Source organism: Chlamydotis macqueenii, chromosome 2, assembly GCF_036417535.1.
Source record: "Chlamydotis macqueenii isolate bChlMac1 chromosome 2, bChlMac1.mat, whole genome shotgun sequence".
NCBI lineage: Eukaryota > Metazoa > Chordata > Aves > Otidiformes > Otididae > Chlamydotis > Chlamydotis macqueenii.
This window is the reverse complement of record NC_141557.1, coordinates 2,887,454-2,913,752: the sequence shown is the minus strand read 5'-3', so window position 1 is coordinate 2,913,752 and position 26,299 is coordinate 2,887,454. Positions and strand designations below refer to the sequence as shown.

The following is a 26,299-nucleotide window of genomic DNA, read 5'->3' as shown; positions in this document are numbered from 1 at the left end:
GCCACCATCCTCAGTGTAAAAATTTTTTTCTTAATATCTGATCTAAATGTACCTCCCTCTATTTTGAAACCATTACCCCTAGTCCCGTCACACCAGGCCCCACTGAACAGCCTCTCCCCACGCAGGAGCTGAGGCTCACGCTGGTATTCACCACCATAATTTGGCGAAAAAGAGCTGCTGCCGTATCTGGTGAGGGGTAGGCCCAAGGGAAGGGATATTACCTTTTATCTGTCTGCCCACCTGCAGAGGTTAACAGCTTCTCTCCTTGAAGAACCCTTCCTAAAGTGCCTGATGAATACAATCGTGCAACATTACACATTTGCAGCAGAGGAAAATGCAGCAGATACTACTCATTCCCACTCCAAGGTCCTCATTTTTGCCAGAACAATGCTTTGGAGGGAGAACACTGCACAGCAACTCAATTGACTGGTCAAAGTTTGGTTTCAAAACAGAGGGAGAGAAATCTAGATTAGACATTAGGAAGAATTCTTTTACACTGAAGGCGGTGGAACAGTGGCCCAGGTTGCCCAGAGAGGTGGTGGATGCCCCATCCCTGGAAACGTTCCCGGCCAGGCTGGACGGGGCTCTGAGCAACCTGATCTGGTTGGAGATGTCCCTGCTCCTTGCAGGGGGGTTGGACTGGATGGGATTTGAGGATCCCTTCCCACCCAAACCATTCTATGATTCTAAGTTAAAAATATCCCTTTGTTAAGCCTTTTGGATAGGAAAAACTGAGGGGAAGAGGATTCATTTTTTCCTCTACCCAGGGAGCTCAATCATACCTTCATTTCCTGACAACATAATATTGCTTCTTTCCAAAACGTTCTCCAAAAGGTCATACACCTCGCAGAGATTTACGTGCAGGCAACCAGGAGGTACCCATAAAAGCCAACAGCCGTGGAATAAAGCTTCTGCCCCCTTCAGCCCGCATCCTCGGCAGAAGCGCCTCGCTGCTGAGGTTAAGACGCGTGGGTCGATTGCCTTTAAAATCAAAAACCACTCGAGAGAGAGCCGGTTCAATTGTCCCCACCTCCTGCCTGCCCCAAGGGCTTGCTCCAAGGGCGGCCTGGGACACAAGAGCTGAGCCAGCCGGCATCACGAGGAGGTAACACGTTTGAAGACGGAGCTGCTCTCTTCCTTGCAGCCACCGTTTCCTTCCCCCTCGCCCCTCAAACAGCTTTTACATGCAATTAGGTCGCATCTGAAAGTCAGCACATAGTAGAAGTTGAGTTACTTTGTTTAAAATAAAAACGTGTATTTCTATCACCTTAGGAGTTGTTCATCTTTCGGCACAGGGACCTTCTGATCCTCCCACCTCCTTTTATCAGCATCTTCAAAAGAGAAAGGGAGTTATAATTGCTTTCTTCCCTCACCTCAGAAAAAAAAAAAAAAAACAAACCAGAAAGGCAGCTGTTCTCCTCTATTGGCATCTTGAGAAGAAACATGCTTTGAGCAATCCTTTATTTACAGAACAAAAATAACATTGAGATTTCAAAGGGCAGAGCAGTTCAGGAGAATAAGGCGATCTCCTCCCTCCCTCAGCATCTTCTGCCTCTTTCCTCTTTACAGGAGCACGCACAGCCTTCTCTCTTTTGAGCACTGGAACTGTCTCAAACCTACCGCTGCTGTTTCCGTGCCGCAAGCCAGCATCCCAGCAAGGCTAAAAGGCCAAGTCAAGGCAAAGAGTGGGATGTATCTTTAAACCAGAAGAACAACGTTAAAGAATGTGCAGTTCTCCCAGATTCACTTTACCCACAACTCCCTTCTTGATATAGAATAAGCCTCAGGGATTAGAAAATATTTCCTTTTTTATGCATCGGAAACCAGCGGAAGAATCCAGTCCTTGACAAAAAAAAAAAAAATGTTTTGCTTTGCTACAGCTACCTAGGTATCGCATCTGTGGAGAAACAGGGAGCAGAAAAATGGGAAGAAGCCAGCATTTCCATAAGCCTGAGTTCTTCCAGCTTTTTGATTTTTACCAGATTCTTTGGTTCCTGATTAGGCATGGTCCTGAAAGCATCACTCTCCCAAAACACATTTGCTGATACCTGAACCCATCACCCTCAGGCGGTGCAGAAGCTGAATTTTCCGTCACATCAAGCCCTTCATTTCTACAAAGCCTGACCAATCGGTGTTTTCAGAACCTTCACCAAAAGCGGCTGAAATTGGACAAAAAAAAAAAAAAAAGTTCCATTAGGACATTAGGCTAAAAATCTAACAGCAATCTGCAAAATCCCCATTACTCAAGTAAGTTTCTGTATGGAGACTGATAATTTATGCAGCTCAACCGATGAATCAGTCACTTTTCGGTGTGTAGATGGCCAAATAAAAATCCTACCTAATTCCTGCTGAACAAAACGAGGCAGCGTGCAGCCAGGTAGATCAGGTATTTCTTTCTGTAAGAGACCACACACAATCCAGGATCCAGCATCTGAAAACACTCCAACTTTGAAGATCTTTGTTAAAGAGAAGAACTGAGCTTATTTTAAAAATATTTTGAACACTGCCACGCAAAACACTAAAGATGGACACAAAATGGAAATGCCTGATCAACCTTGTTTCTAACACAACCAGTTATTTCAAAATTGTAACACTGGAGGGGAGGGATGCCATCCAGAGGGACCTTGACAGGCTGGAGAGGTGGGCCTGTGCCAACCTCATGGAGTTCAACCAGGCCAAGCACAAGGTCCTGCACGTGGGTCAGGGCAATCCCAGGCACAAATCCAGGCTGGGCAGAGAATGGATTGAGAGCAGCCCTGAGGAGAAGGACTTGGGGGTGCTGGTGGGTGAGAAGCTCAACATGAGCAGGCAATGTGTGCTTGCGGCCCAGAAGGCCAACTGCATCCTGGGCTGCATCAAGAGGAGCGTGGCCAGCAGGTCGAGGGAGGGGATTCTGCCCCTCTGCTCCGCTCTGGTGAGACCCCACCTGAAGCGCTGCGTCCAGCTCTGGAGCCCCCAACACAAGGACGTGGACCAGTTGGAGAGGGTCCAGAGGAGGCCAAGATGGTCAGAGGGCTGGAGCACCTCTCCTGTGAGGCTGAGAGCTGAGGCTGTTCAGCCTGGAGAAGAGGCGGCTCCACGGAGACCTTATAGCAGTCTTGCAGTACCTCAAGGGGGCCTGCAGGAAAGATGGGGAGAGACTCTTCAGTAGGGCCTGTTGTGACAGGACAAGGGGTAATGGTTTCAAAATAGAGGGAAACAGATTTAGATTAGATATTTGTAAACAATTGAGGGTGGTGGAACACTGTTCCGGGTTGCCCAGAGAGGTGGTGGGTGCCCCATCCCTGGACACATTCAAGGCCAGGTTGGACGGGGCTCTGAGCAACCTGATCTGGTTGGAGATGTCCCTGCTCCTTGCAGGGGAGCTGGACTGGATGGCCTTTGAAGATTCCTTCCAACCCAAACCATTCTATGATTCTAAAAATGAAGACAATCATTACAAAAAAAAAGCCATTTATTGGATATATGTACATATATACATACACATGCAAAATTATTTTATACACATTTACACAGGTTCAATTATTAATACAGTGCAAAAATGTCTAAAAAGGTACCAGCCCACCTTCGACAAACTTAACAGGTCTTTGGGAGAAAGAAAAAACCAAACCCACAGAAAATTACCAACTTCGTAAAGTGACTAAGCACTGCAAATCTTTAAATCAATGAAGTTTATTCTTTGCCAATTTTCTTGTGCTGAGCTGCTGGCTGAGGAAAAGAGTTTCCAAAAGACTTCTCTTGAAAAGTGACAGAATTAAGAAGATGTAATTCAAACTACATTAAACAGTTTAAAGATGAACAAAAAGGGATGGATTCTTGTTTGGGGATTTGATTCCATACAAGTGTAATCCCACGTTATGAGCCCGATTTCATGCACTCAAACTGCAAGTCATTCTTTTTTATTAAATCTTAAAGCACTGAGATCAATGTAAACTATTCTATTCCTCTTGCTGTTTCACCAGAAGAAAAAGTTTAACTGTATAAATCCCATACAGATACAGGAGCCATCCTAATGACTAACATTAAAAATAAAAAATAAAAAAAGGTCTAACTACGCGTGCTGTGCCTCATCCCTGAATCACAATCCAAACCTAAGAAGTGCGCAGATACTAACGCACATGTATTAAACCATGCAGGCTCCTTAACACGGTTTACACATATTACAAGGAATAAAAATAAAAGGTTGCAAAGGGATTAAGACTAACAGCAAACCAGAGCCTTGTTCATTTAGTAGAACAGATCTAGTCGCACCCTTCACCTAATCCACAAAGCAAAAAAAAAAAAAAAAAATTACACGAAGGTGGAACTGAACCAACTAGTTTTGCTTGAATTTACTAAAACATTTTCAGGAAAAAGAAGATATTAAACAAAAGCTGAATTTAATCTTTATCCACTCTGACTGTGCTAATTACACAAGCTATCCGAACAGCCTGTTCTACCACTCTTACTGCAGAGCTGTTGCTAACATCACCTGGCGCAGGGACGCCTTTGTTTTGTGATAAAGCAAACGCTCGGATGCTTGGGAAGCATAAGGAACGTCACAGCTTCTTCCAATCAGCTCAACGCAAAGATGAGGAACAGAAAGCGGGTAACGGCTCACTGGCGCCACGCCCCAGCTCTAAGTGCTCTGCGCGCCTCAAGCTACAGCAGGCTAGCTTTATCCAAGCCCACGGAGAACCAGTAAAGCCCTTTTGGGCTGACAGGGTCGGAGTGGGGAGTTGCATCCTATCACCGAGTAAAACTGGGACCGGACAGCACGGAAACTTAAAGCTTGTCAAGACCAAAACCCTCACATCTGCGGGGTCATCTGGGTGTCTTAAGGACAACGGTTTAATTCTGGCTTCGTTTCTCCACTCACGCTCCGGCAGAGAACTGGGGTAATGACAAACAGCTTTAATCCACTCCCTCATAACTGAAGAGTATTCCCTTACGGCACGCAGCTCCACCTGTTCCCTTAACTGCCCGGCTGAAACATTCCTGCATCACTGCTACCAGGCTACTCCTCACACTTTAAAGGATTTCATTACGTTAGTGGTACAGTGAATGGGCTAAGATGGGATGGAAAAATAAATATCTACATTTTAGTACTGGACAAAGCTCTGGTAGCAGGTATCCTCAAGTCCTAGAAACTGTTCAGGTTGCAATTGGCTGCTATCGATGCCGTTGTTGCAGTCAGCTGCATCACAGAAGTGTTTCCAAGGTACAGCACCGCAGGTTTCTGGTCTAGTAGTCCACTGATACAGGAAAGGAATTTTGTTAAGCGTTTCTGCATATTCAGGAAGACAATTTTGCATCATGTTAATCTCTTTGCAACCACTAGAGGCAGAGGCTATTGAAAGGAAAATACATCTTTGGTGAGAGATGTCTGCTGGAAGAAATGAAATAGGGCGACCAGAGAACAGTTTCCTAAGAAAAAATAAATGAAAATCTAGGACCATACTTCCACAATAACACCTACGCTTCTCTACATCTTCTCAGTTTGAATCTCTACAGTCTTTCAAGGACACCTGCATCAAAATGCCATGCATTTTTTTTAAACAGACAGCCCAAATCATTTCTGTATGTTCTAAAACGCCCAGATGCACCTCCATACATTACCTACAGGAACACCCAGTGCAGCAGAGGTTAAGAATTTCAGTTTTGAAGTACTATATTCAAAAGTGCGCACTCATAAACTCATCTTAGTGTAAGAATTCAACACCATTAACTAAAGGTCTTTTCTATAATAAAGAGAACCTGCTCTTGCTTTCCATCAGCGGAACTGGCTTTCTACTCACCAGCTACACATTTTTTTTTTTAAAAAGGTGAAGGAGTCAGTGGCCTGTCATAAGTAGGCTTGGAAGATTTATTATCTGTACAGACCAAGCAAACATGGGATTACCCTTATACTAAGAGTGACCTTAAGCAAGGAAATAAAGGTCACCTGAGCTGAAAGATCACTTATATTCACTTGGTTTATTTTTATGCTGCCTCAAGCATATTTGCAATTAACCAATGAGCACATACTTAACTACGATGCGCTGTTCAGCCAGGAGATATTTATAGCCTTTATGGTTTTTAAAAGAGCCACAGCCTTTTCCTTTTCCTTCAAAACCTAGAAAAATCACCTTGAAGCTCATCCTAACCATTTTTCTCACTGCTACTGAACTCATCTAATTACGCCAATCAACTCCTTTACTTACATTTACCAAGAATCTTAACGCTTAACAAATTCTACAGACAAAAATGTTACCCACCGCTTTATCTTCCTTTTACTCTACAATTTTAATATTTTCCGAAGCATTGGCAGGGCAAGACACTGACCTGTCAAACTGTTACTAAGCCAGTAAGACAAATGGCAAAATAACTGTCTAGACGGTGTTAGTCAAGGAGTAAAAGCCCACTTATGGTAAGGAGAACCTTCATCTGTTGATGACGCCTGACAAGACCTACCATGCACGATTACCACATGACGGGTTAAATACAGCTACGTTCCTCGCTCCGTATTTGACAGGACTGCAGTATCCTACTTTATTCCATGTTGCTCTGAAAAATCCTCCTTCCCATAACCATTGTGACAAATCTTTAAAAATACTCTAAGCTATTTTTGGCCAGTTTAATACAAAAAAAAAATCGTAAAAATAGAGCAGCAAACCCAAAGTCTTTTCATACTCCGCAGTCAGGCTGTTTCTCCAGAAGTTGCCTTGTCAGTATCTGATACGAAGAAAGAGATGCCACTCCTATGTGAAAGGTTATTTGCCAGAGGTTCCGCAGTCCGTACAAGTAAATGTTGCATAAACAAACAGAGAAAAAGAGTACAAATGTCTTCACCTTCCTTGCCGAGCTGTAGAAGAGGTACAGGTAACACTACAAAAGGACCAGAGAGACAGCGTTAGCATCGAACTGCGTACATACACACAGGAGAGGCAGCTTGGAATTGCTGGCACATCCACGCTGCTTGGATGCGTCTGCCGTTACAGGGATCACTAAGAATCTCAAGGTTTCCCTTCAACTCCTATGTTGAAAGGCGCTCCAAGAACAACCAGAGCGTTGGCCTCAACCCAGCCCCTACAGAGTAAGCACAGGCAGCACGAGAACTCTGTCGGCACAACCCGCGTCGCTCCTGTCTGTCTCAGCTTGGATGAAAATGAATCTGAAAGCTGAGCTGGCTTTCAAAAACCACCCACGATTTTGCAAGACAGAGGCTCAGAAAACAGCAAAAAGCAAACCCAAATCTGCTTCTGCCGTATTTGTTCTTGGGATGAGTAAAGGACTTCACTTTCTAGACTTGACTTGGTAAAAGACCATCATTTCTGTTAACAACCTTAGCTGAGGTTTTGGGCTCTTTTTTTTTTTAAAGCCAAGAACAGGTGGAACCCACCACGTGTGAAGAGCAACAACCCTTACAGGAGAGAATTAAAAACTCAAAGCGCTGGCAGAAGAGTTACTTTTTTAACTCAGGCGGTAACAGATCACGCTTTCTCACTTAAGGTCACAGTTTCCAACTGTGGTGATGACACAAGTAGAGATCAGCACGTAGAAAGCACTTCACATTTGAGCTCAACTTATGCACAAGCACTTTGTGAAGATGACTGTTATAGCTCTCTAGCTTCAGATACTAACTGGAAAAAAGCAGGACAGAGCCTTTCTTTATGAAGAATGACCTGCATCAAGTATTTAGATCAAAATCAGTATCTCCATTGTAAAATTCTGCTGTGAGCAGAGCTGTAAGAAGGCTGAAAGACACTAAATTGTATCTATTATAATACAACAAACAGCCTCTTTGCAAGTTTTAAATACCACAGAGAGAAGACAGTGATCCCCAAACCATTCGCTAAACACAACAGTCTTGAGCAATATACACTGCAGGCATGATGTCATTCCTTCTGTCAACGAGTAACCCAACTACGGCAGCTTCTTGCAATGACAGGCTACCAAAGGAAGATTTTGCAAACAACACATTGCCTTCAAGTTCAAGGTTGTGGACCACAACCTGAAGAGCCTGAAAGCGTATATTTTCCTCATTCAAACTCTTCTGAAGTAGGAGATCAGAGAAAATAATCCATTAGGAAAAAAAAAAAAATCTAAGGAAGTCAGGAACCACATTTGTCTCAAGAATTACGATTAATTTTTAATGTAAATTAAAACATTTTCAATAATGTTGCTATCCTGTATTGGCTTAATCGTTCAAGGTGGTTACGCTACAAAAGCCCATCTCTAGGTGTGCCACTGTCAGAAAGACGTCGTGTCTATCCCTTTGGGAACCAAAATATCTTTGGGCTAGCGCTCATCTACCACGCTCGGCCCCAGCTGGCACGTCGCAACACAGAAGCGCCGAAAAAGCTTGCAACTGCAGTTTGCCAAGGGTCAAATTGTGCCTTTAGCGGTATTTGCACCACTTCACTGGAGTACCTCAGCGGAATCATCTAGGTAGGAAACTGAAAACTAAACTTTCTCTGTTTAGCTGAAAATAATTTTCTCTTGTATACTATAATATAAAAACAATCAGAAAGCATTTTATTTACAGTTAACGTACCTGAAAAACACAGGCTAGAAAAGGTAGAAAAAAAGCTATCACATTTCCAATTCCTTCATGGTCCTCCTGTTTGGATGAAAAGAAGTGACAACTACGTCAGCTACAGTTTTTAGCAAGTACTGCTTGATATTTTAGAACACTCTATTTCATCAAGTACCTCTCATTCCAGTTTATGTTGATTGATTGTAACAGTGTTAAAGAGCAAGACTGGTATCATTGAACAAGATACCAAGAACTGAAGTTTATGTGACAATTCCTGCTAAATAAAACTGTGCCACCATACAATCAGGACATTTATTTTTCCCTCTTTAAAAAGCTGGTTACAGTTTTGTACTTGTTTAAAAAAAATTACACAAAAGCTTCTGGAACAAGGGCTGGAGCACCTCTGCTGTGAGGCCAGGCTGAGAGAGCTGGGGCTGTTCAGCCTGGAGAAGAGGAGGCTCCAGGGAGACCTTAGAGCGGCCTTCCAGTACCTCAAGGGGGCTGCAGGAAAGATGGGGAGAGAATGTTCAGTGGGGCCTGTTGTGATAGGACTAGGGGTAATGGTTTCAAAATAGAGGGTGATAGATTCAGATTAGATATTTGGAAACAACTGAGGGTGATGGAACACTGGCACAGGTTGCCCAGAGAGGCGGTGGATGCCCTATCCCTGGACACACTCAAGGCCAGGTTGGACGGGGCTCTGAGCAACCTGATCTGGTTGGAGATGTCCCTGCTCCTTGCAGGGAGGTTGGACTAGATGAATGACCTTTGAAGGTCCCTTCCAACCCAAACCATTCTACGAAAAAAAAAAAAAAAAATCCAGCCAGCCTGGCAAAATTAAAATATTTCTCCAAATTGTAATCTTCCTAGAAAAGAATAAAATGCATTGTGCTGTGATACACAACAAAACACATGAGGTCCAGCAGGTGAGCAATCTATTGTACATTCTCTGGACAAACAAAACACTTACTGTGGAAAAATGTATCCTCTACCAAGAAGCAGAGCAGCTTCCCTTAACCTGGTTACCTAAATAACTCTGTTCCTTTGACTCATCTCCAGGTTTCAATTCCATCAGGGTTACCTGGAACGAATACTCTGCTAGGTGAACTCCTCGAATGAGATTCAAAGCTCCACACATGATGTTCAGAACAAGCGACAGAATCCCCAGGGGAGTCACAGGCTGCATTCTGTAAGTAGGGACTTTAAAAAAAAAAATATATTAGTGAAACTTTGCACTCTTACTTTGAATCTTTTCACATAAAATCACTCAAATTAGCTTACACAGGCTTTAAATATTTTCAAAATCTTTCATTCTTGCTCCAGAGAAGACCAATTATGAACAGAAAAACCTCTTGTTGTTGCATTACACTGCTCAGTTCTTCAGACATCCAGAAACCACCAGGAGCTCTGTAGTATTTTTTAAACAGATTAAGCAACAGGATTTGTTCTCGAGCTATTTGGCACTAATGTTGTCTTTTCAGGTGCACGTAGATATTTTTCAACTGTTTATTGCAGCGGATAGCATACTTACCACTCCACACGGGTCAGCAGAAAAGCTAGAGGCTTGAAGCACCCAAAGGTCTGGGAAAGACCTTACATTTCTCACACCCATAAAACAAAGACAGCGATTCATCTCGCCCTCAACTGGTAATTACGTATTTCTTCCTACGGTCCAGGGTTCGGTTTGGTAAACAGCAATTTAGTTTCACCTGCAGAGTTTCCATACAGCATTTGATTTTCTGCTGCCACAACAGTTCTTGGAGGAGCTGTCAGGATGATAGCACCCAGCCACAGCGGGGAAACGTCTCTCACGGAAGAGCTGCTCTTACCTCTGGGCCTCTCAGACCGACAAAACACGGTCAGAACTGGGGCCTATGGATTAAACTGGATGCTACAGGTTCTGGCCTTTGAGCAACATTTTAAAGTGTGTTATAATTCCCTTTCTCCCAACCTGCCCGCATTGCACAGGCAGTGAATTATCTGTCTCCTTCCTTTCTCACCTTCTCCACTACTACTTAATACCCACACCCCCAGATACCATTTCTTCAGGATGTTCTAATTGATACACACCTAATTAAGGTCAAAGCAATTATTATAAACATGTATTTAAGTTTGGAATCTCCCGCTTCTAATTGAGGGTTTTGGTGTCCAAAAGCTCAGCTATTTTTTTTTCTCTAGCTATACTAGCTAGCCCAACAATAGATATCACACCTGCATGTCATCCCTGCCCTCGAATCACCACAAGCAGAGCACTGTCAGTATAACAATAAAAAGGGCAATATGGAGCTCAGATACCAAATCCACATCCTCTCCTGCACAAATACCACAGAATCATAGAATCACAGAATGGTTTGGGTTGTAAGGGACCTTTAAAGCCCATCCAGTCCAACGCCCCCTGCAAGGAGCAGGGACATCTCCAACCAGATCAGGTTGCTCACAGCCCCGGCCAACCTGGCCTGGAATGTTTCCAGGGATGGGGCATCCACCACCTCTCTGGGCAACCTGGGACAGTGTTCCACCACCCTCAGTGTAAAAAATTTCTTCCTAATATCTGATCTAAATCTACCTCCCTCTGTTTTGGAACCATTACCCCTTGTCCTGTCACAACAGGCCCCACTGAACATTCTCTTCCCATCTTTCCTGCAGCCCCCTTTAGGTACTGGAAGGCTGCTCTAAGGTCTCCCCAGAGCCTGCTCTTCTCCAAGCTGAACAGCCCCAGCTCTCTCAGCCTGGCCTCACAGGAGAGGTGCTCCAGCCCTCTGGTCATCTGCATGGCCTCCTCTGGACCCTCTCCAACTGGTCCATGTCCTTCTTATGTTGAGGGCTCCAGAACTGGACACAGTACTCCAGGTGGGGTCTCACCAGAGTGGAGTAGAGGGGCAGAATCCCCTCCCTCGACCTGCTGGCCACGCTCCTCTTGATGCAGCCCAGGATGCGGTTGGCCTTCTGGTCTGCAAGAGCGCATTGCTGGCTCATGTTGAGCTTCTCACCCACCAGCACCCCCAAGTCCTTCTCCTCAGGGTTGTTCTCGATCCATTCTCCACCCAGCCTGGACTTGTGCCTGGGATTGCCCCCACCCATGCGCAGGACCTTGCACTTGGTCTGGTTGAACTCCATGAGGTAAGACACAGAAGAGAACGAATGAGCCCTCAAGAAGTCTCCCCAGCTCTCAGGATCTTCTGCCTCCTGCCCAGATGTAGCCATCTCCTGACTACTGTAGATAAACTATGCAACACAGCAGACATCATCTCTAGCTTAATTTCCGTGACAGATGAAACACCACAACAGCTTAAATATTGCAGTACTGTATGGTTTAAAATGGGGAAACACTTGCGTCTTCTCCTTCAAGAGAGATTTTGATAGATGCACGTAAAAAAGTTTGGTGCCAAATTAATGTAGGGATATAAAGTATCTTTTATAAGTGTCTATGTAAATAATTTGTCTGGAACGCGTTCATACACCCATAATTTGATCTCCAAAGCGGCTGCAAAAGGAACTGTATTAATTCCATTTGATATATGTCACATTATGTAGCATTACTGTATATTAGCATCACATATAAGTTCCTGTAAATAAATGGTGCAAGTAACCCTACCATTTAAAGGCAATTTTGCTTTTTTGCTACGCAGTGAAATTTAAGGTCCAAACAGCGCACTGAACAGAAGCTGCAGCAGCACATTTTCTCATTCACTGACCTGAGTATTCAGTTTTCTATTATTCCTGATAAATAATGTTGGAGCTCTGTAACCTCCCTCTCACAGAAATATAGTAAAGACTACTGTTTCTTCTTCCTCAGTTTCTAAGGTTTACTTCAGAGGCACGCAGTGCTTCTCAAACAAAGAAAAAAAATTATCAAGCACAAGTGTACAGGAGCTTGCAAACTATACACGGCAGGAGTTCCCAGGGAAGGACTGCTCTTGCAGCATGGAATATCATGTAAAAGTTTTGTTTTTTTTTTTTGTTCAGTAGGAGAAAAAGAATTGCTATGACATGCAGGGGAGATTACAATATCCAGTTGCTCAGGGTTCAGATTCTGTGAAAACTGATAAGTTGTTTGCTGTGGAGCTTTACTTCTGCTGTATCATTCTGAGGTTTAATTCAGCAACTGAAATTGTACCGAACAAGCGAGATGGATACTGCCAGGGAAAAACTATGACAGTTCCTCGTGTGAATTCAATCATATTTTTATAAACAAAATTTCATACTAGAATTGCTTATTACATTAAATAAGGGAACAAGAGAGTACAAGCACTCGGTCCACAACAGTACAATTTTGTACATGCTTACTGGGTTTCAAACTGATTTGACTCTTCAAGTAGAAAAGTTGTACACTTCAGAGTACAAGAATCATATGGATGTTGTTCTGGGGACTGTGGATTACCTAGCACCCAGGAAAAACGCATCTGCAGGTTCGAACATGTACAGAACAATTCTGTGAGAACACCCTCACGCAATGAAGAAATTGAAACTTCTGCCTATAAAAGATTTTCTGAGCAGAGGCCTCTGGCTATTTAACCAGAGACTGACATGAATGCCTGTACCACGCTCCGTACTGTCTCTTCAAAGCACAACACAACAAGGGTTTGACAATGAGTCACATACTCAAAGCTCCAGATAAAGACAGCACCAGGAGTGAAAAAAATAAAATACAAGCACACAAAAGACAAATATGTGAGACATCTTCAAAAAACACCTTTAAAAAGACTCTGAGGACTCCCTGTGTGCCTGCAAAAGACTAAGAACATTCATGAAAGGGAGCACAGTGCTGCATAGTTTAACACCATGCTTACTAGACGAATAGCACAAGTTGTTCTTCTACTTCATAGAGCCAGTTCTGACGTGAAAACTCTCCCTCTTCCCAGAAATCTACTTAGACTTCACATTTCTTCTCTATGCATACCTCACTGTCCTCCAGAGCTTTATCAGCTGTGCTCCTATTGAGACACAAGGTGAGGTTTTTGCAACAACAGCTGAGGTTGCTTAGATGTTGATCAAGGATACAATGCTGGTGTCTTTCTAGCAAGATTTGGTCTGGGTTTAGTTAACAAAGGAAGGAATAAACAGAAGAAAGAATGAAAATAAAAAGAAAAGCGCTCTTGTTCCTATGTATACTAACAAGGACAAAACTGCCCTGACTTTTCAGAGTCCTTTCACACTAAAACGAGGAGCCATGGGATGTGACCACACAGCTCAAAAGAAGACAGGAACCAGCTACAACCACGTAAGGAGACTGACATTTTGATCAATCCCTTGATTATTTATCCTCACTATAGAATATAGATGCAATTAAATTCTGCTCTCCTGCAACCGTAACACTTCAATGCATGCTCGAGAAGTCTCCTGTATAGCAGAGCCGTAATATAAATAACAGTAACATGGGAACAAACACTGTCCACACATCTAAACTTAGAGCAGCAAAGTGGGATTCAGCTGGTAGGTAATGATGAGAAGAGAGAGACACAAGCCAGGAAAGCTGACTCCAGCTGAGAGAAACAGATGATCATAAACAAGATCCTTAAAATAAAGGCAGACCAATCTGTAAGAGCATTTGGGTTAGACCAGAGAGAACAGCCAGAAATACAAAGCCAGATGGAAAGCAAGAGAAAGTAATTAAGAATACAGAGGAACTGAAAATGTATTTCTGTATTCAAATATTTACTGGCACTGAAACTGTTCGCACTAGCACGAAGAATTTCTAAGCCCTGTCACATCACGAAAGTATTTCACCTTCACACACAGTTCTGAGGAACACTCATAAATCTGACTGGCCAACAAAATGTTTCAATTCCACTTTTCCTTCCTCCTTGCCACCGCCCCTCTGTATTTTAACTTAAAATACCTATGTCAAATTAGCTCATCCATCAGAAACAATAAGAGTGAGCAACTGGAACTTTATTTTATTACTGCTTCACAAGCCCAGAACAACAGAAAAAAAAAGAGGAAATACAAGCTCATGGCACTCCAGCTGCATTTAAACTGCCATGCTAATAGGATTACAAGCATTTCATAGAGGAAGCAGGCAGGGCTGTGACCATGCAACTGAAACCCAAATAAGAAAATACTAATTTTACAATAAAATACTTCTAAAACCAGGTAAAATGTCAGTACTTGGTACAAAAAGATCCCTCGTCAAGCCTCAATGTGTTGTTTATACAGACATACATATCTTCTTTCAGAACTTTAGTCAAATGCTTTAGATCTTAAAGAATAAGGTAAAAGGAGAAAGCAAAGACGGGAGAACAACCCAAACCAGAGAGTCTAGGAATGAGAGCTTTCCCCTCAGCTCATATTCTTCTCATCCTTTCTTTCCCCAAGGCTCAAGCAACTCATTCAGAATTACATAACTTCTATCGGAGTTCGCAACAAGCGATGAATTAATGGGGCTTCTGTTGTCACAGAAAACTTAACAAACAAGTACTTTAAAAGCAGGAGAATTTAACATGGAAAATGCCAAGTCCATTTACAACGAATTGTCCATACAGAGAAGCTGACCTAAAGCTGGGGGAAAAAAAAAAAAAACCAAAAAAAAAGACACTACTGTGATGCATACCAGCTATAATCTAAAGACCATATGTTGTTTACTATGGTACAAAGGCAGTCTTTTTTCTTTGGTTTCATACACATGATACATGTATCTCCCAGTACAAAAAGAATCACTCCTGTTAGACGTTCTTCTGTCATTTGCAAAATCAGGTTCAGGAAGTCTACTGTCACCTGCGCGTAGTAGTAACTTACCAACCTCCACATGAACGCCTGCGTGCCCACCGTTCGTCATCCCATTCATCAGCTCTGTATCCTCCAGCTTCAGCTGAACCGGAGGCCGGAACTTCAGCTCCTCCTCAATCTTCTCCCAGCTGGCCTTCGTTCGAGAGCCGCTCGCACTGTTAAAATGGCATTTCACCTTCTGAATAACATTATCTGAAACAAGATAAAAACATGCTTCAATTAGCTCTGCAAAAGTTAAGTGCTTTAGGTAATTATTTTGATTTTATTATTGTGGCATTCTTTTCTGATTGTTTTTCATAGAATAGTTTAAGTTGGAAAGGACCTTTAAAGGTCATCTAGTGCAACCCCATAATAATTTCTTCCTTAATTTCTTTTCTTATTAGCTCCAGGTGTAAAATTTCACCGCTGGTTAGGGAACAAAAACTCCTCTCCAAGGTATTTTACATCACGCCCAGTCCCTTCTGGATACTTTATACCTCAACATCCTGCCTGGCAGTGGACTGAAAACAAGCTTTTGTATTCCAGGTTAGATGGTAACACATTATCTTAAACTACTCATGACGTGTAATTGCTTCTCATAGGAGTTATGTTTTAACAATGTCAAGGATTAGGACTTTTTCCAGCACAGAGATACATTAATTCAATCTATATTTGAGTCATGAAGCAACTCTGACTGGGAGAGCCAGTTCCACCAACGTTGAAGCCACACATCTACGTACAGGTCCCGCTGCTTCATCTGTCGCACTCGCAAACGTAACCCTTTTCCTGTTGGTTTGACAGGAGTGGCACTGGGAGTAAGCAGAGAATTTATCCGAGAACGAATCGCTCACGCCTCCAGAGCTGAAGTACCTCACTGCGGATACTACAACTTCCTACTTAATTGTGCAAAGATATCGGCAAATTCAAGCTATTTCAAATGCTTAGGGAACTAAAATGCAGAAACGCTGATTTTGCTAAGACGGCCTGTAAGTAAAATCCACATCCTGTAAGTAAAATCCACATCCTTAAGATATTGTTCCGCTAGAAGACTTGCATAGGTTGACCACTGCTGCTACTGGATATAATACACATATAATAACTTAAGTGCTAGTTTAGAGACCGCACCGGAGGACTGCATGTCGTGGTAGAATATGCAGTGCAATAAGCATTCCTTAGAGAAAAATCCTGGATTTTACCTTAAGTCAGTCTGCTATAATTATCTGTAACTACAGGCAAAAGGCTGAGATCTTACGCATCAAGTGCATCTTAAATCCAACCACAGGGAAGAAAAAATTAAAGAAAAAAAAAATAAGCACAGAGCAACATTAGATAGACTCAGTAATAGAACACAGTATGATATTAAAAGTGAAAAAAGCACTTTTTTTTCTTTAAAAAGAGCCTTTTGCAATTAAAAGAGGCTATAAATTCCCAAATTCCTACTCAAGTTACAAAAAAAAAAAAAAACCAAAAAACCCCACCTCATTTAGATCTTTAGATCTCAGCATAAAATTAAATCATGCCTGAAATGTGGATTTCTCGATCTTTTAAGCATGAGCTTAACACTACTACCGGAACCTGGACAGAAGTATGCTAACACACTGCAATATCTTATCCTTGCCCAGAGAAGTTTCTCACTGCAAGGGAATGGCGTTTTTCAAAGGTGTGAGGTTCAGTAGAGCAGCTGCCATTTGGCAAAAAAAAAAAAAAAAAAAATTATATCAGGTTAAAAAAAGAAACACTAGACAGGATTATGAAGTATTATATGAATCTAAGTCAGCCAGAAGTAAAGTAGCCCATAATAGTTTATTCTGTCTCCCTTTTTTCCTGTACCCATCTGTCTTCACTTCTCAGATTTTTTTTAATTAAGTTAGAAAGTGTTTGAGATGTGGATTTCTTTTCCTTCTGTGCTTGCTTATTAATCACCGCACCATTTTGTTCATCTGTTACAGGGACTCTCAGGAACCGCAAAACCAATAATCTGACCGTTTAATGCAGTTACAAGATCTCCTTCTACACACACACGCAAAGGCACGCACACATATTCATTTTTACGATCAGGCTTTGGCCAGGAGACACTGTTTAAGATCATAAAAGTAGCAGACAAGGAATTCTTACTATGAGAAAACAAGTTACAAACCAAATTCAAGAAAAGCATACGGCCTGGAAGCTAAACTGATGCTTGCTGTATCGTAAGAAGCAGCAAATTCCCACTGAAGCTCTTCCAGGAAGCAAAATGCCATGATGGTTGAGTAACTGCTGGAACAGATCGCCATGCAGGCAATATCCCCAGAAGAAAGGAAGCTAAAATAGAAAAAAACAAATGTTACATCAACACAAAAAGGTAAGAGTCATGCAGAACGTGAGAAGTAAACTGTGTTTTCTGTCAAAACAAAGTGTACGGCACGCACTGGAAAAGCAGACTACAAAAAATGTACTGTTCACACTGCTGTAGCAGTCCTGCAGCCCTGCAGATCCAACACTTGTTCTTAACTCATTCGCCTTCGCATCCTAAAGATCACAATACAGATTTTATCAAATTGCTACATCAGTAAAAATGGAGGATGTTATTTTCCCAGGTTGGTTTTTAACAACGTTAATAAGAAAAGAGATGGCCAGAAAACATCACAGGCAAGAAGGTTTTGAAAGAAAGCACAGTGGTTTTCCACAAACAGAAGTAAAAACAAGCAGATGTATTCTTTGCTCCCCTCTGTAACCTCATATTAACAGCAAGAGTTATTTGCTAACTTGCATAAACTAAGATATTCAAACACTGCTACGGCCAAGTCATCTGTAACAAAAAAAAAGATGAGTTTGTATCAGAAACAGCATGATAAAAATTCTACTCCAAAAGGGGTCCCTCTAACACTGAAGTCATGTTTATGCAGAAGTTTCCACTTACAGAGAGCCCCAAAACCTTCCAGGAAACTTCACACTGGATTCGTCTTACCAAAATGTACTGAAAGATGAAATAAATCACTTTTGTCTAGGCTTCATTAAATACGATGGGAGTCAGGGCTCCCAGTTCAGATGTCAGCACTCATAATGTGGATAGCTAAACTTCCATAATCCCCACCATAATTAGGGATTTGTAATTATCTCTGAAAGACGACCGAGGAAATCTTCCCTTATAGGTTAGCCATTTGTTAGCGGTGCTTCAGTATAAAACCAAAGTTTTGAAGGTGAACAATTCCTCTCTCTCTGTATTTTCTCTCTTTTCTACTATCTATATATTTCACCCCTGTCATACAGAAATACTTGTGGCTTCCGTTTTATCACATTTTTATTTATCCATTGTACTATGTACCAGGGATTCATGGCTTTGATTAGCTCCATTACAGCCTAGCTACACTGGGTACATTCCCTAAATTCCCCTCGCTCACAGGTGAGGATCAATACCACGCCTACGTAAAACTACCTTTTCCCAGTTGTCAACAATTTACAGCCTTTTTTGCCAGGTATCTGTTTGCACTCTTCTGATTTCAGAGCCAGATGCATGTAGAGACTACAGAAGATTAAAAGCAGCAGAACATGTCAGCATTAAAGGGCACAAGCTTTGAGGGAAAAGGAATTAAAATGCTAATCTCTGCTTTTCCAATTGATTCAGCGTAAGTTCATGTACCTTCTTTCTCCAACCACTCCCCCAAAAAGGGATTTTTAGTTTTAGCTCAGGGTCACTTTAAAGTCTTCTTACATTTGCTAAGCAAAATTGCGATTACAAGCGAAAACTCATTTTTAGAGCTAAACTAAAATCAATAGTAAACAAGAATTCTCATCTCTGAATGAAACCTTAGTTTCTTCAAATAAAGCCTAGAAGATCCTTCTCCAATAAATAAAAGCAAAGACTCAGAATTTCTCCATGCTGGCTGTTGTCAGTGTGCCTCAGGCTTCCTCAAGACACATTCATCAGTCTTCTAGAGACTTGCAGTCTGCCGGCATTCAGAAAATGGAGTGGGCAGTGCGTACAAGGGAGCCAGGGCAGCTTCGCGCAAGCCAGAATCAGAACTGCAGGGGCCTGAGAGAAGGCATTAGCAAGACCTGACAGTCACTAAGGAAACAGTTTGGGGTTTAGACTAAACTAATTCATTCCTAGGCACTAGGATGCCATCTTCAAAGGTATTTGTAGAAGTCCAAGACACTCCAATTGCTAGTAGTAACAAGTACTGCCCATCGAGCAGAAAGCATTTGCCACAAAAAAATGACAACTTCAAGAAGGAATTCTTAACATATGCTTACTAAACCGAGTAGGAGCTGTGTGCCTGCAGTGCTGAGAAATAAGGATTCAAAATACTGCTTGGAGATCACAATCTAGACATAGATGGTGGGATTTCAGTTTCACTACTGAATATACCGAATCCTTAAAGTTCAACTCATCTCCAGGACAATAATTTCAAAAAACAAAGTCAAAAAAACAAACAAAAAAAGCAGGGACTTACTGTATGCTAAGGTCACGTCCTTTTGCTGTGCCTCGACTCGGATACTGCGCCAGAATTGAGGATAACGCCTTTAACCTCTTCCTGCATTCCAGAAAGCCCTGGTTGAAATGAAAATCTGTGGAGGCTGAGAGGGGAAGTCCATCCCTCACCCGCACCACACAGGCAAAGAAGATCATGGACATTCTCCACCGGAGTACTCATGAGGACAACCTGAAAATGAAATATCCAGTCAGGTTAATGGCACATTAATGGATGTGATATTAGCTACTTCCAACCCCATATGCTAGCCAGAAATATGCTAAGGGAAGAGTTTATTCACCACTGCTACTGAACAGCGCCTCTCCTAACACCACTGCCATCGAAAGGCAATCAAACCGTTCTCAAAGGCCACCACCGTGTCCATTTTTTGCCTCTCTCACACAAAAAGGTGAGGCAGGGGATTCGACAGAATTATCTACCTAAAAAATAACACCATTTTCCCTCCTTCTGCTTTACCTCAAGCATCAGAAATGCTGAGTAAAGTTTTTGAAGGTATTTACGGAAACCGGCTAACTCCCACTGACACACTGTGTCTTCACTAGTGTTGCAAATAGTGGCATTAGCGTGGAGTTACCTAATTTTCTAGTATAACACACAAATACAAAAGTAAATTTTAGGCTACAGCCTGTCAGGCTCTTTTTACAGAATCAGCTAGGAGGAAATACAGAATAAAAGTTGCTCTCTCGTGACTCCTTACTCTTTTAACAATCTCCCATGAAAAGTTATTATTGGGATTTACCTGGTACGTTCAGCGCACACAAGAGATCTGTCCTTCAGACGCACCATGAGTATTCCGTGCAAGGTGTTAGAAGACTAAGGCAGCAGCTCACATACTCCCTGAAAAATAACCGTAATGAACATTTTAGAAAACTAATGACCACATACGAATATAAAATCTCCTGTCCAGTGAGCAAATATAGCCTAGAAAGTATTCTGGCTAAAGAGAAACAAACAGCTAATTTTCTTATCCAATATGTCAGTTCCTAGATGCATTCAAAGACACTCTGAAATGATATCCAAAATATTTCTGACGCCTCAATCACTGTTTTTAAGTTATCTGTAAAGGAGCAGCTCTAAATCAGTAGGCATGAAGTGATTATCACAAACCAGCCAAGAAAAAAAAGGCATTTACTCTGCTTCAGGCAAACTACAAATGAAATATTAGGGGAAAAAAAAATTAAAAAAAAAAAAAAAAAATCACACTGTGAACTCAAACTTTTGATAGAAGGAATGACTGCTTTAAACAGCCCTGCATCCAATAATTCATTACAGTGCTCAAAGTTTCTTTGAAACATCGGGCTCACCATCAAGTGTTTCTCCTGTCCAAGAAGGTAAGAGAGCAAAGCCTCTTCCAGTCCAGGCATTCATAAACTCCCCTGCCTCTAGAGCTGCTCTAGTGTCTAACAAGGGTTGAGTTCTTACCACAGGTGGCACTAAGAGTCTCATTTCTGCTCCACAGGAATCATTTCCACATAACTTGTAGGAACCATCCCTTTGTCAAAGGCGGCTGCAATGTGCCACCACGTTAAAGCAACTAACAATTGTCAGAGGAACTGACAAAAAGGAAATTAAAACTCCAGAAGATTACACATCACTTCAAAAGTGTTATTTTGAACTTTTAAAATGGAGATTAAAGAAAAACTAAATGTTTTTTTTCCCCACTGTCCCTCTCACAGTTCTTCTCCAGCAGTCATTTGAGTTGTAAAATCAAACTAAGCTCACTAACTTCATTCCACCATGCACCAATAAGAATTTAAACAACAAGAAAGATTATTACTTGGAGCATCACATCAATCTTCAACGTGCTGTGCCAGCAGTGATGAAAGGAACAGCACAGAAAGCCGCTTAAACTTTAACACAGAAGTCAGATGAAAACGAAAAATTGAATGGTTTCAAAATAGAGGGAGGTAGATTTAGATCAGATATTAGGAAAAAAATTTTTACACTGAGGGTGGTGGAACAGTGGCCCAGGTTGCCCAGAGAGGCGGTGGATGCCCCATCCCTGCAAACGTTCAAGGCCAGGTTGGCCGGGGCTCTGAGCAACCTGATCTGGTTGGAGATGTCCCAGCTCCTTGCAGGGGGGTTGGACTGGATGGGCTTTGAAGGTCCCTTCCCACCCAAACTATTCTGGGCCAGTGTTCCACCACCCTCACTGTAAAAATTTTTTTCCTAATATCTGATCTAAATCTACCTCCCTCTATTTTGAGACGATCATCACTGGGGACAAAATCACCTGTAGTTAACCAGCTGCACATATAAAGGTATACACCTTTCCAAGACACACAAACAGTCATGCTTCAGGGCATAAGGCTTTCACCGAATACCAGCTGCCCATCAGAGGGATTCTCTACTCCCCAGTGAAAGATCTGGTATCAGTTACCATCAGGCAGACTTCCAAATTACACGCCAGACTTCACTGGAGAAATGAGTCAACGCTCCTTCCTTGGAGAACGCACCTGCTGTACCGTACGATCAGATTATCGCTGCTGTATTCATCCAAAAGGCTTATTTTTTTTTTTTTTAAATCTACCTGCCTGTGAATTTTCAGTTTTGCTGCCTAAGGAAATGAGGCTTACACAACCAAGCTGTAAGTGCAAGCGGGATAGCTATCTTACGTGCCTTTTGGTGTTGTGAAAATAGGCATACAGAGGCAAAATGTACAAAGAAAAATACATCCCCAACAGAGCAAAAGGCCGATGCAGTGACTCAAATCTTAACAGAGAGCAGGTGAGCACAACCTCAGGGCGAAACAACCGCAAATGTGTTCACTGGTTCTGATTCTTACAGAGCTCCCATTTAAAGGAATGTTTGCGTAGGTAACGCCCTACTCCCCAAAAGAGCAAAGAGGTGTGAGATTTGAGAGCAGTACCTGTAAAGACTTCTGAGGAGTTAAAAAAAATATATACAGGGGTTTTTTTTTGTAATTCAGGGATTTATTTGAAACGTAGCACAGGCTTAGCTGAAAGAAGTGAGAGCCAACATCACCTCAGAGAGGAGGGCAAAGCCTAAAAATAGATTAACCCAACCGGTTCACCCGTCTTCTACGGAACTCCTATCACTAAAACTCATCCAGCCCTCTCCTTTCCTTTCCCCCAGCCCACCTACTCTGGCACCTCAAGCAGGCTTTGGGTTTTCTTTTCCCTTTTTCACAAGCCCCTTGTCACTCGCACATCAGAGGTGCACAATATTATTAATGTCGCTTCCCTTGAAAGTTTAGCAACTTACGAGCCAAGTTTGCCACGTCACCTGTACGCAACTGCGTGCACAACCGACTGGACGGACCAAGGTGTGCACATAACCAAGCGAATCTGTGATCTTAACATTTCAGACTGACCTACGCTTTCCTCCTCCAGCCCCTCTCTATTTGCACGTGATTAGCAGCCCAAAGTATGTGCAACTGACTTTACGTGGCAGGCCTTTGAACTCAGGTTCTGAACTTTGGCAATGTACTTGTGTCTTTTGATTAAGCAGATATCAAATCTTGCAGCATTCAGAATGAATAGCACCACGTCAGCCCTGCTATTTTACTGGCAAAAAGCAGGCAAAACCTTGAAAAATATCAAAGGCGGTGATTCTGCCCCTCTGCTCCGCTCTGGTGAGAGCCCCCTTCAGCGCTGTGTCCAGCTTTGGAGCCCCCAACATCAGAAGGACGTGGAGCTGTTGGAGAGGGTCCAGAGGAGGCCACAAAAATGATCAGAGGGCTGGAGCAGCTCTGCTGTGAGGCCGGGCTGAGAGAGCTGGGGCTGTTCAGCTTGGAGAAGAGAAGGCTCCAAGAAAACCTTACTGCAACCTTCCAGTACCGGAAGGGGGGCCTGCAGGAAAGATGGCGAGAAACTCTTCATCAGGACCTGTTGTGATAGGATGAGGGGTAATGGTTTTAAAATAGAAGGAAGCAGATTCAGACTGGATATAAGAAAAAAAACTTTTACACTGAGGGTGGTGGCACACTTTCCCAGGTTGCCCAGAGAGGTGGTGGATGCCCCATCCCTGGAAACATTCCAGGCCAGGTTGGCCGGGGCTCTGAGGAACCTGATCTGGTTGGAGATGTCCCTGCTCCTTGCAGGGGGGTTGGACCTGATGACCTCTGAAGGTCCCTTCCAACCCAAACCATTCTATTATTCTCTGACTGTTTAGAAGAATAAGTTATAATTTGTGACTGAAGCAAACAAAGCTTCTTTTTTCATTATTTGAAGCACCTGTACATCTCGCAACACTTCAGAAGAAAACTGTTTACTGCAAGACTCGCGTAAACAGTACATAGTTACCAGCCTTACAACAAATAAGGCTCTTCAGGGTATTCCCACAGTTGGCATCTAAGAAGTTGCCTGAAGCGCAGTTCGTCCATCCCTCGCTTCCTAAGTAGCAGATAGCTCTCTCCAGTGACTGCGTCGGGATTATTAAGGCAGCCTTAATCAGACCTCTGACACTTTACTCCACTGTTACGCAAGCTCCTTCAAATAAGAGGATTAGACCCAACTCGCAAGCGCCACACTTCTCCAAATGCTAGACAAACCCCCACCTCATTGTCTGTACTTAGAAAACTCGAAAGGCAACTGCAAACCAGTACACAGCTCATGGAGGGAATTATTTTAAAAATACCGTTGTTCAAGAAATTATTCCACCTAACCATCAAAAGCAGAAGTCTCCTTCTAAGAATGGCATAACACTAACATGGGACTTCTTGTTACCAGGTAAGCTTCAGAGGGAGTCACGTGTAGATACAGGTGGGACACCAGAATACGGAAGATTCAGGTTGACTCAGTCAACCACAAAACATTTAACAGAGCTGTAGCTCAAGAGCTGGTTTCAGTCTCAATCAGGAAGACGAGAAAAGGACCCGAGATACAGTTTACAAGGGAGAGTTACTACTTCCCTGCAGGATCACAAGATGGATTTTATCCTCTTCTCACGTATATAAAAAGGCAAACCTGAAACGTCTTCTAAGATTGCAGTCATTTTATCCGTCTGCTTCTTCCCAGCTGCTCTCCCTCAACGCTCGCAGCAGCGCTGACCAGGCCACTGATATCACAGCGTAGAGCGCAACAAAAGCTAGTCTCCAGATTTCGCAGTGAACAAAAACAATTTGAAAGCATGATGCTATCTCAACTTTTAAAATAGGATTTGTGAACATCAAGAGCCTATAGGCTCCTATAAATCTTAGAGGCTTCATTCTTATCCCCAAAGGGAAACATGTTGAAAGCCCTTACCATCACACATGTCCTGTCTACACATACTCCTATGAATTACCACAAATTGTGTTACACAAACCTCAAACGCCAGCATTCAGCTCCCCCTCAGCCGCACTGCCTCAACGGCCAGTCCTCCCAACCCTTGCCCAAACCACACTGTGACTGCCCTGTAGGGCTCTGAAACTCTCTACATTAATGTCTCAGGAAAATCAGCCACCTTATCTGCTCCCAAATACACACCCACTCCCACCAACCTGCACCCTGAAGCCTCCTAGAGCTCATCTCTGTGCCGGCACCAGCCCACATAACTGACGACCCTTCCCATACCCATCCTGTTCCACCCACCACATTGTACATCCCTACATTCCATTTACCTCCCTTCTCCCCCACATTAACTGTCCTAAAACCCACAAAAGCACCCCTTCCCCCTACTCTTCAACAAACCCAGACACCTTTGAAGGCCACCCCCCTCACCAGGGCACTCTTACACACTGACAAGTCTCCCCAAACACCCCTCAAGCGCCCCAAACATCTCAACGTCTTACTCCCATCCCTCATGTCCCAAACTCTAACACTATCCCAGCTCACCCCAAGCCATCCCCCAGCCCAACCCCAGCCATCAGAGTCCCAAGCCCCCCTCTCCCTACACCCCTCATGCACCCCAAGGAACCCCCCCAAATCCCACATCCACATGACAGGACCCCAAACCCTCGCATCACCCCTACTCACCCCCACCCCTCAAGACCCCAAACTCCCCTCCCCGATCACCCCAAACCTCACTTCCCTGCCAGAAGGCCACAAATTCTCTCATCACCCCAGCCCCTCCCCGCAGGGCCCTCACACTCCCTCAAGCACAGGGTACCCAGAAAGGGATGCAAGAGGAGGAAGAGGAGGAGGAGGAAGAAGAGAGGGCCCCCCCAAAGAACCCCTCCGCCACTCACCTTCCCCCGCCCCGGGCCTCTCCCACCGGACAACGGCGGCGGCACCACAACACGACCGGTCCCCTCCCCTTCCGCCGGGGTAGAGCGGCCGCCGCGCGGGGCTCGCCGGGACGGGGGAGGCCGGGGCCGGGCGGTTCGAAGTCCGGATGGGAGCTGCGTTACGCGGCACCGGGGCGAAGGGCGCGGCACGGGAGTGGCGGGGCCGCGGGAAACGCCGCGGTCAAGCCCCGGAGGGAGCGGCGGGATGGGGTTGGGCCGAGGCTGGAGGCGGCGGGTGGGCCAGGCCGCGGCGGTGGTTCGGGCCAGGCCGCGGCGGTTCCCCCGGGGGTCGCGGCCCTCGGCCCACCCGCAGCGGGGGCTCGCAGACGGGCAGGGCAGGATGTGGGCCTGAAGAAGAAGCAGCCCGGCCGCCTTGGCAGCGGAGGGGCAGCGAGATCAGGGCGTGGGTGGCATCGGCTTGGCGGGAGCCCTTGTCCCTGTGGGAGCCATGCCAGA

The 26,299-nt window shown here is 43.7% G+C and overlaps 1 protein-coding gene across 2 annotated transcripts; it reads right to left on the bottom strand.

Moving 5' to 3' along the window:
- Positions 1-3,440: 3,440 nt before the first annotated feature.
- Positions 3,441-25,860, bottom strand: SEC22C (SEC22 homolog C, vesicle trafficking protein). Of its 2 annotated transcripts, XM_086742119.1 has the most exons (8): positions 25,805-25,860; positions 20,414-20,511; positions 19,636-19,845; positions 17,340-17,503; positions 15,233-15,415; positions 9,579-9,697; positions 8,516-8,581; positions 3,441-6,846 (listed from the first exon to the last, which is right to left on the bottom strand). In XM_086742119.1, the coding sequence occupies exons 3-8, from the start codon at positions 19,815-19,817 to the stop codon at positions 6,646-6,648; spliced, it is 915 nt and encodes a 304-aa protein (XP_086598245.1). In that variant the 5' UTR covers positions 19,818-19,845; positions 20,414-20,511; positions 25,805-25,860; the 3' UTR covers positions 3,441-6,645. The 2 variants fall into 2 exon arrangements, with proteins under 2 accessions (XP_086598245.1, XP_086598244.1); XM_086742118.1 differs by lacking the exon at positions 25,805-25,860 and having other exon boundaries at positions 20,414-20,540.
- Positions 25,861-26,299: the final 439 nt, after the last annotated feature.